At 36.2% G+C, this 11,076-nt stretch overlaps 1 protein-coding gene across 1 annotated transcript in view; it reads right to left on the bottom strand.

The window, feature by feature from the left end:
- ppme1 (protein phosphatase methylesterase 1) overlaps window positions 1-5,885 on the bottom strand; it is a 19,973-nt gene extending 14,088 nt beyond the window's left edge. Inside the window, exons 1-2 of the mRNA XM_015379678.1 lie at window positions 5,612-5,885; window positions 3,190-3,283 (exon numbers count right to left, since the gene is read on the bottom strand). Of these exons, the coding sequence (XP_015235164.1) occupies window positions 3,190-3,283; window positions 5,612-5,697 (180 nt within the window). The 5' untranslated portion in view covers window positions 5,698-5,885. The remainder of the gene's footprint in view (window positions 1-3,189; window positions 3,284-5,611) is intronic.
- Between the last annotated feature and the right edge of the window lie 5,191 nt (window positions 5,886-11,076).

Below are 11,076 nucleotides of genomic sequence, written 5' to 3'. Positions count from 1 at the left end.
ATCTCACACTGGAGAAATTTACCGCATTTAATCCATCCCCTTGAGGAGCAGTGGGCTGCCATTGTGTGGCGCCCGGGGAACAGTGTGGGGTTAAGGGTCTTGCTCAGGGACCCAGAGTGGAGGCTGTGGGAATCGAAATCCGGGTACTTGCGACCCTCTCAGAGCACAAGCGCACTGCTTTCACCACTAGGCAAACACTCCCCATCAATGAAGAAACAATCTCAGAAATAACAGCTCAACAGGCGTTAGCAAAGCGATCAGTGATGCTGCCGTCTCTTAAGATGTGTAGAGGGAGCGCTGCCAGAGCTGTAAAAGTAAAACGCAAGATAAAATGCAGCATGATCCATCAGACTGCAAGCGTTTTGATGTTTTCAATTAAGGCTGAACTATTTTGCTAAAAATAAAAATTGTAGGGCTGAAGCATCTAAGCGATTGCTGAAATAATCAACTAATTTCTTACGCTGACTAACAGTAAACAGATTGTTAAACATGCAGTTTGATGAAAGACTAACCTACTTACAGGAAAAAAACTCATAGTAAAATAAGTGTCTAATTTAATTTTGTCATTTACAAAACACTTGAAACGCACAATACGGATTTTTTCTAAGTTCCAAATATTTAATTAGAGATATCAATTTACTAAAAGTATCTCCTTTTAGAAAAGAATTGATAATCAGATTTATAATCTTGATATTTTTAACCATTAATGTGGTTTTATTTTCATTTTCCGCTGCTCTAACCAGCAGCATGCCAATGTTTCACTCCAGGTTTTCCCTTTTTTTTCAGGACCTTAAAGTTTTCTTGCACAGTTTTGTTATGGCAGCACTTAAATGTTACGTGAAGAACTTCTTACTTTGACTCTCATGCATCTAACTGCAACTCTCTCTTCCGTGTGGCAGCAAACCCACTTTAAGCGCATTACTGCAATCTAAAGGGCCGCATGGAGAAAGTCAGTGTCTTACTCTTTATTAATGAAATCTAACCGAAGCCTCTGTTGTTTTAAACCAATTATATTACAAATATTAACTGATCAGTCTTATATCTTTTAGTAAACCACATGGAAGTGAGTTAAAATCAGATCCGAACTGGGCCGTTCAGACTGTCGTGAAAAAGGCTGACATGAGTCACATTTGGGCTAAAAGATTGTATGTGGCTCCCATTTGTCTGCTGTGTGCACATAGCCAATGACCGTGACCGGAATAACCCAGATGCTAGAGGTTACCCCATCAGAGAAGGTCCTTTCTTTCCTCTTCCTGCATCTTTTCCACATAGTAATCATACCTGCCATCTATGAAGTTACACACTGTTGCTTCCTTTGGGATGAACAAAATAAATCCACTCTGCTCTGCTAAACTCTCCATGATGACAGCAGCCATTAAAACATGTAAAATCCTTATTTTAATCAGTGGTAAATATTAGGGATGCTCTGATATAGAAGCCTGGGCCAATAGACATCCAATATTATTACTATTGTTGAGGCCGATTTAATGATATCCTACTTTTTCACATGCTTTGGACACTGTGACAGACTGGGCACAGTGCAGACATGGCTTCTCTGGGTCAGTAAAACATCCACAATCCTGAGCTGGTCACAATCACATGACCAAACAAACCCCACATGACTGATTCCCTCCTCAGGAAGTACAAGGACAGAAATGCAGGTTTGTAACACTGGCCCAGTTTTACTTATCAAACTGATACGGATATTAATGTTGATATATGATGATGTATTCCAATCAGAATGGAACCAGAAACCATATTTGCACATTTAAAACTTTCTCTTTCCCAAAAGTATTTTAACATCTCATATGGAATCTGAGTAGATCAGAGTCAATGTGTAATGAATCAACATCTTTTAGGAGCATCAAAAGATCCTGCAGCGCCTAGAGCAGCTGAAGCAGCGCCTCATGAGCTTCTGAGCATCTGAGGCGCATGACGCTATTCACAGGCAGCAGCTGATGGATTTGCTTATCAGCCAATTAGAGAAGCTGATCTGGAAGCTGGCAGGGAGACAGACACAGCGCTGCTGATGTAGAGCGCTATGATCACTCCCCCCGAAACAGTTTATTAACACCTAAATTAACTTAAAATGTCAAAACCCGCTGGCAAAATATGTCCGCCTATGTATGTGGGGGTCTGAGCGGCTCCGATATTGAAATATTTGAAGGCAGGATGGTAATCTGGATGAACTGACTGAACAGACGATGTTTTCAGATGGACTATCTCACTTTAAAATATATTCAAACTAATTTTTACCCACTGATCACTGCAAATATAGCAAAGCCGCTCTCTGCCATTGAACACAGGAGCAGCAGAAGCATCTGGACACACTTGACTGGACGTCTGACCTTAATGTGGAAAAGCATAAGAGAGGAAGCAGCAGAAGCTTTTTTTGCTGCTCAAAGTGCTTGCGTTCTGAATGTAGCATTGCTGGTCCTGTAGCTAAGCCCTTTTCCCACCATCATCCAGTTAAGCACAGTGTGAGGTCAGTATTTTTCCCCATTTCTATGGAATATCTCTGGCAGCAAGTCATCGACAAACATCTCCTATTTCTTTCTCCTTACCTGCTCTGTGAGCGTTCTATCAACCTTTTAGCCAAGGAGACGTGATACTGAAATGTGGGAAAATGTTGTGGAGCTTCAATGGGTGAGCTGTGGTTCCAGTGGGAAACCATCACTGAGGAGTCTCTTTAACAACATCCTCACAGCCAAACAAACTGTAACGGAGAAGAATATTTATATGGGAAACAGAAAAGTGAGGCTGCTGCATTCCTGCCCTCTTTCCCAGCTATCAGTTTCTCCACCACTGCCTACTTGTGTTTACACTGTTCTATAAACATTTCCTCATTCTAAGAAGCTAAACGTTATTCAGCATATAAATGTGGTGGGAAATAATTATTTAATCTATTAAATCCTCTTATTTCTAAATGGAGCCGTTAGTGGTTTCATAAAGAGAACCTGATTAGGTCCAGCAGGGCTTGGTAAAGAAGAGAAGGTTCTTTTGCAGCCTTCAGATCAGCTCTATGACTGTCAAACAGTGCCTGGAACAGGTTTCCATGCTGGAGAAGCTTCCTCCAGACACAAAAAGACATGCAAAGCAACAAATAGAGCAGTATAAACGCACTGCCGCCAGAATCCTACGTCTCTGTCTGGCAGCCTGGTGGAGAAATCTGGGTTTCTAGAAGGATATATCTTTGCCGTTTTCATTCTCCACCTCAACATCTTCAATGGTTTCAAAGTACTGACTCCACAGCAAGGGCGTGAAATCTCTCTTCCGTCCAGGTCTGTGTAAAACAGAAAGCAAACACATTTAAAGAGCGCCTCCATCTGGCAAATTATCACAGTGCAGCCAAACTAACAGGGTGAGAGCATCAAAAACAAATCATCTGCAAGATTAAAAAACAAAAAAAATCTAACATGAGTTTGAAATAGGCACTGAAAAGGACAAAACAAAGAGAAAAATAGAAATAATAATGAGGAGCTGTTAGAAGAGGAGATAAAGATCCTAAGAAGAGCAGATCCAAAGTCTGGATAGAAGTTCCTAAACTAAGATCACTAATAATAAGAAGAACAAATAATTATATGACACAAAAGCAAGATATGAATAATAATTATTCAAACAAATGTTATAAGAGTTAAAATTAGACAAAACTAATTTAAATAACAAACTAAACACCAAAGAATTATCAAAAACTTAAAGCATCCTGCTTTTGAAATAAACACTCTAACCTGTGCCACTGATTCTTCTAAATGGTCGGATGGTCAACCAAACAAACCCATTCAGAGACACACTGCACTGATGCAAAGTCATACGCCAAATCCTGAATCCTTAAAAATATATCAATCGAAGCTTATAGTTTGATCAAAAGTCATGCCACGTTGCTTTGAGTTCAGTGAATAGAGAAACGAGAAGCAGCTGGAGTGTTTAATCTATGAAACTATCTCACATGTTCTGGTAAACTAAACATTGGTGACTCCTTATTTGTTTAACAGTTTGTTAACGACTGTAACATCTGACCCCGGTATTAGCATGATTTGAAATATATTTAATTATTTTCAGGTCAATAATTGACACTTGCTGATGAGAGCGGCAGATCCGTCTCTGAATGGGTGATATGACCCAGAGCGCTGCTTTAAATCCATCTGAGCTCCCCTTAAACACCAGAGCTAACTAAGCTCACAGCTGTTGGTAGTAAACAAGTCTAAACTAGTCTCCCTCTAGTCCAAAACACAGAGGGAGACTGGAGTCTGTGAAGTGCTTCCAGTGGCCTTCAGGGGCACTAAACTGGGAATTTACAGGTCTAGCACCCCTAATGGTTAACAGCGACACACTGTTTCCTAAAGGTCCCTTATTATATGTCCAAAATTTACATCATAAACACTGTAACAGTCACATGTGACCTGAAGCCTGTGTACAAGATTCACAGGGGGAAATAAAATCCTTTCACCCCCGTAAATGGCTTTATGCACCTCTTGGTTAATGTGTGCTCAAAATGCTGTTTGAAAATTGTTCCCCTTATGACATCGTCAAGGGAAAGAAGCTGTCCAGTGCGCTCTTTAGCAGCCAATCAGTCAAGGTACAGCCTTTATGTAATGTATTACTTTATGCTCTTAGAATAGCGTGACAAACTCGGACTGGTTGCCATGGTTGCGGCCAAAACAGCTGGTCCAGAGGAGGGCTGAATAAAGAGATTGTTGGTAAATGCTGATCCGAGAAGAATTTTCCCACACAAACATCAAAAACATGCTCTGGGGGGCTCCTTGTTAATATTTTAATATTATCTTCAAATGTAGAATAATATAGGACCTTTATAAAATATAACATGCATTCAAGACATTTATTGGTCTTGGAGGTAAAGTTCGTTGAATAGCTCTAAACTGGACATTTCTGAAGTAGTCGTCTTATTTAGTTTTGGGATAAAGTTAAATAATTTTAGCCTGGGAAAAAAAAAAATCCACTGTATGTATGAATGAACAGATGAATGATTGACCCGATGGATAAGAGGTGAAAACAAAAATAAGTGTTGGATGGATCCAGAAAAAGATGCATCAGTGTTTTGATTACGGAGCAAAGAAACAACTAATGAATAAAAAAAATAAAAATGAAAGAATAACAGAATGAGACAAGTTGATAAATGAGATAATTAGTTTTCTGTTTAATTTTTTTCTGGAAAAAAAAAACATCAAATAATTTTTGAAACCGGATCAATTTCCTATATATATTTATTTTTAACCAACCTCTTTAAAGTGAATGTTTTTAAATGTCCACTCTGTCAGGATGGCAGAGTGAGCTGGTTGGGTGCAAACATGGCTGCTATGTAGACAGAGCAGATATAAAAGAAGAGAAAGCCCGTAAAAGGCAACAAAAAGCTTTAAACAACCCATCAATAAATCCACAAAAGATGCTTTTAGATTTAACAGGTCTATAATTACAAAAATATCATTTCATCGATGAGCTTCACGGATCGTGTTCTACAATCAGCAGCAGCTAACTTAACCCTGCTAACGTCCTCAGCCCCGGTGCGACAGAGACCGTTTTAGTTTTAATTATCTGTTAACATAATGGGGAGACATAAAGCTCAGGATCCAGTCTAAAAATCCAGCTGACTCACCCCATTTTCATTTTAGAGCCGCCGGACTGAAAACCTGCCATGGGGGGTCTGGATGCTAGCAGGTTCAAATGCAGCTGCTTCTCCATGCTGCCAGAAAAAGAGATGGCCTCTATCAGAAGATGTTTGGGCCGACCTTCCCTTCCTCTGTTCCCACACAGCAGCACCGACTTCAGAGACTCATCACAAGATGCGCTGTTTAGTGTTTTTTCAGCTAACAGCTAGCCTGCTTCTTCTCTGTGCGTCTCCGCGTCTTCTTTGGTTCTTTCCCCTCATTGATGAGTAAACTGATGGGAGCGTTACTGCCCCCTACTGATGATAAGATAAAATACAGTTGTTCCATTTAAAGCCTTTCTATGGTTGCCATAACGCGGATGACTGAGGATTTACACAGGCAAAATACTGTTGGAAATGAAAGAAAATAATAACAACAATAATAATATACTTCCCATGGATTAAAAAGTCACAATAAAATATTTAAAGAGGTGTAAAATAGTAATATCAGCAAAGCAGACTTAAAACACTAAGTACAGCTCAACAATCCTTCATGATTAATCAAAAAACCTCTTTAATAACATAAGGATATATTTAATTATAAATAAATTATACATGAGAAAAGATAGTATAAAGAGAATAATAATAATTAGAAGAGAAGTAAACCAAAAAAATAGAGAAAATGTCATTTATATGCATTTGATTCATTATTTTGGGCTACATTAGTAAAAACAGTAAATACTAAAGATCTTTAATTAAAATTTAAGGTGATGCAGTTTGTCATTTTAGATTTTATTTACTGTATTTTCCTTGCTTAATTTAATCTTCTGTTGTTTATGAATAAATAGAATAACAGATTAAACTGGATCTTCATAAAATCTTAAACATATGGGATGTTCGAGGAGAGAGAGAAAATCATGCTTTATTTTAATACATATAGAATCATGTAAAATAAAAAAAATAAAGACATACAAAAATGTCTTATGAAGAACATACAGTTCCTCTTAGAGATACTTACATATTTAAAACATTTGTACTTTTTGGCATGTTTTAACCCACACTTGTTATACAAGGACTTTGGGGTAAACCACCAACACAAAGTAGTGGGGTCCATTTATATTTAACTAATTTTACACTGACGCACCCGACTAAGAATCCCATTCAAAAATATTTTTGAAATCAGTCATCCAGCTAATAAAATTTCAACTGTAAGCCATTGGATCTCAGCTTGGGTTTGTTAGACAGCTTTAGTGAAAGAACCCATTGGGCAGATCAGGAAACGTCTGGATGGGTGTTTTTCTAAGCAGGAGCTGAAGAGTTCCGCGGCTATAAGTAGATTCATTTACAGTCTGCTGAAAACATGTGGAAGAAGACGTTGGCAATCAAGATAAAATCATAATAAATCATTTTTGGCATTCATTCAAAACTGTGTTTGTTTTGGAATATTAACTTCTTATGGTACCCTGACAGCACATTGTGGTGGAGGCTTCATGCCGTGGTGATGCTTCGCTTAAGAAAGGAAAGAAGCTGGTTTTTGGGAACATATATATAAATAGAGTTAAATAATAACAAGATGCATATCAACAAAATACACAAAGCACACACCCAGAGCTACATAGATTAAAAAAAAAAATCCACAAAAATCTAAATGAAAAAATATGGAGTTACCATAGCCCAGTCAAAATAGAGATCTAAATCCAAAGAGGACAAAAGAAAATATTGTTTTCAGATCCTCTTCATCAATGGGGGTAAGCTTTGTCATACCATCAAATACTATTGTTTAATAAAATAATGACACAGGAAGGCAGAATATAAATACACACCACACTTTTAGACTTAGATTTAGACTTAGACTTAGACTTAGACTTGACTTTATTAATCCCTTGGGATTACTCCCTTCGGGAAATTGTATTTCCAGTAGCAGGAAAAATTGCACATATAAGAAAAAAAGGGGATGTTTAGACACAGTGTATACAATAGAAAAATAGAATAAAAAAATCAATTAAATAAGGTGTAGGAAGATGTATTGGGGGATGAGGATAGACAAATAAACACAGAGGGCTATAGCAAAAAAACAATGACTTAAATTAACAGTTATGTAGTGTATGTACGAGCTTTATTTAGAAAAAAAATAATTAAAATAATATATAGTAAGTTTCTTTTCACAATTATGCACCGTTCTGTGTTGGTCATCACATAATATCCAAAGACAATAAACAGATTTTTTGGGTTCTAACATATGGAAGATGCTTTATTCAGCTTGTTGGTCCAATATTGGCCACAAGATGGCGGCATAACGTTGTCTTTTTAAAACAACAAACGTCACAATCTTTACCTGCATTATTACCAAACATTTTATATTCACACTGGTTCCTGGTTCAAACTTTGGGCTTTGAATTCAGTATTTAAAAGAGAATTAATTGATTAGTTTGACTCGAATCTCCTCAGAGCTTTTCGCTGATTAGATTTAAAGCCTAAAATTTAATCTTTTCCCAAGGATACGACAGACAGGCTATATGGTTATTCATATTTCAGTGAATATGCAGTTAGATTATGTGTTTTCTGTCAAATAATAATATATTGATAAAAGTGACACATTTTTAAAAGGGTTGAAATTATGAAGAAAGCCTGGTAGAGTCACTGGTATATATAATATGGATTACATTTTATTCCATTATTGTTGAGAGCAAACAGCCTGTTTAGCAAATGGAAATTTGAAAATGTAATACAAAAACCATTTTCATCAAAACATGTTTTGAGACCAACTGCTGTTTGCTCAGATTTTTATTTTTTATAATTGCATTTTTTTTCTCCATTTTTGTTTCTATATATTTTTTTCCCCACATGTTCTTTTCTCTTTTTATTTCTATCGTTTGACTGAGTTTTTCAAATTATGCTCCACAAATCACATTATCTTCTTTTCAAGCAATACAATTAAATATGTTAAACTCAACCTGCAAAAGGAAAATTAGGTAAATACATTTTGAAAAAGAATAAAATCAGAAATGTAAAAAAAAAAAAAAAAACGAAAAAGAAAAGAAAAAAGGGAAAATTCCATTCAAGTTTTAATATAAAACATTTTCTTTGGATGAAAAAATAATGGAACACCTTTTTTCTCGCAATTCGGAGTTTAATCTCAGAATTCTAAATTTAATCTCAGAATTCTGACTTTTTTCTTCACAATTCTGAGTTTATTCTCAGAAGGCTAACTTTAATCTCAGAATTCTGACTTTTTTCTCACAATTCTGAGTTTAATCTCAGAAGTCTGACTTTAATCTCAGAATTCTGATTTTTTTCCCCTCAGAATTCTGACTTTAATCTCAGATTCGAAATTCTGAGATTAAACCCAGAATTCTGAAACTAAAGTTGGGATTCTGAGGAAAAAAGTCAAAATTCAGAGATTCAATAAATTTAATTCTGGCTTCCTTAAGTAGTAATATTGGAATGTGTTCATGTTAACAGTGAGAGGTAATGAAATAAATGTTCAGAAAATTCAAACTCTTTGCAGATGACATTGTTTTAGTTTATATAACTTTAAATGGTGAGTAAATGTTTTGGGTAAGTATGATGACTATTTTAATTGAACTGAAAGTTAAATGGAGAAGTAGAACTTGAGAAACAAACTTATTTCTGATAACTAGTGACTTTAGGTGGAATCATTTAAATATTCTGATGTTACCGACTGGCTGAAAGTGTTTGAGTTCTGGTTAGTTATTCAGGTTTAAAGTGTAGCAGCTTCTGTTCCTGACAAGGCAACAATTCAAGCTACCATTTAGGACAATACGTTGCATTTTTCTAATATTCTCTCCATCTGGATGTGACCAAGAAAAAAAAAAAACAATTTTATCAAGCTTTTACATGGACAGGAAATCGGATTAAATAAATCAGTTAAAAACTCAGTTGGATTTTTTAATCAGGATCAAAATGAGGACTTGTGAGTTCAGTGTTAAATTCAGGCTGTTTATTTTGCTCCAGCAAATATTCCACTTATTGGGCCCTTTCCACTGTTTTAGATGTCATTTCTTCTTGTCACTAAGGTGACCCTTCCATCTTATTTCCTCCTTATTTACCATTATTAGATAAATTCTTTTTATTTAATTTTTATTCTCTTTAATTATTTGGATTCATTAATTATTCACTGCATATTTCTGTCACTGCAGTGTCATTTTCTTTTCTTTTTTCCAACTCCTGCACTTTGAATTGTCTTGCTACCAAAACATTCTTGTTAAATAAACTTTCTTTGTTTTACTGCGATAAAATGACATCACTGTTAACTTGCTAATAACCCTGATTTAAGGTCTGAGATATCGTCACTGACAATAGAAGTAAACTCTTCCCTAAAAGCAAATCTCTTTTCAGAGCCAAGATCAAGAGCCTCCTGCAAGGAAGAACATTATTCACTAACTAATGCACAGAAATACAGATGCAGATTTTAAGCCATTCCTCTTTCTAATATATGTGATAACATCAAAATCACTCAGCTCTGATATTACATTAAGCCTCTTTGTATGTGATGAATTTTATATCAAACCTTTATTCTTATATTTTTTTGTTTTTTACTTTCTTTCTACTTTTATGTTCTTATGTTTTACTTTTTATAATCAGCATTTATCATTTGTATGTTTATATTTTCTTTGTATTTCTAAAAGTAAACAATAACAGTATTTTATTTAAAAAAAAACTCACATCAGTCGAGTAGAACTGTATAGGGAGGACGATAAACAGCATCACGCTGCATTCATTCTATTTAAAACTTCATTACAGCTCTAACAGATTTTCAATCAGAGACTTGAACCTTCACCCAGTTAGATCAAGGGATACTAAATCCTCCTGAAAATGTATATATTGGAGCTATAACCATCAATTTGAATATTTAGAGCATTGATCCATTTACATACATGCAGCTGCCTGACAGAAAAATGCATCTTTAACAGATATGAAGTGTTAAAGAATCCTAGCTGCCAGATCTGCTCTCATCAGCTTGATGGATTGAATGTTCATTAATGTTTTCTTGGAGTTTAAAGAGATATTTTGTTGTTGTTTCAGAATGTGGCTCTTAATAAATACCAGTATACAGCATAAAGGCTGCTTTACTGAAGATGTGAAACTCTCAGAAGTTGTTAGGGTGTTTGGGGGAAATGAAGCTCCATGGCAGGAGGTCCAGGGTTGCGTAATGGAAACAGGCTTTCAGTAAACAAGATTCTGGAACAGGTAGTCTCATCAATATCACTGAAAGGAGAAGCAAAGTGATCTGGAACAACAGATTCATCTGTGACGTTCAGCCCAGACAGTTCTTTGAAAATGTGCCTGTTGGTCCAGGATTCTGTGGCAGGAATCCCGACAGACTCCGCCCCCAGATCACATTTCCCCTGGAGTGGCTGTCAGTGGGTTCGGAATGGAATCCAAATCCTTATTACAGACGAAGCTCCTGGCGACTGGACCCGACCCGACCCAGCAGTACGAAGAACAAAGCC

The sequence above is a fragment of the Cyprinodon variegatus genome, unplaced genomic scaffold (genome assembly GCF_000732505.1).
Source record: "Cyprinodon variegatus isolate N-32 unplaced genomic scaffold, C_variegatus-1.0 Scaffold198, whole genome shotgun sequence".
Classification (NCBI taxonomy): domain Eukaryota; kingdom Metazoa; phylum Chordata; class Actinopteri; order Cyprinodontiformes; family Cyprinodontidae; genus Cyprinodon; species Cyprinodon variegatus.
Note: the sequence above shows the minus strand (reverse complement) of the source record. Positions and strands in the feature narration are given on the sequence as shown.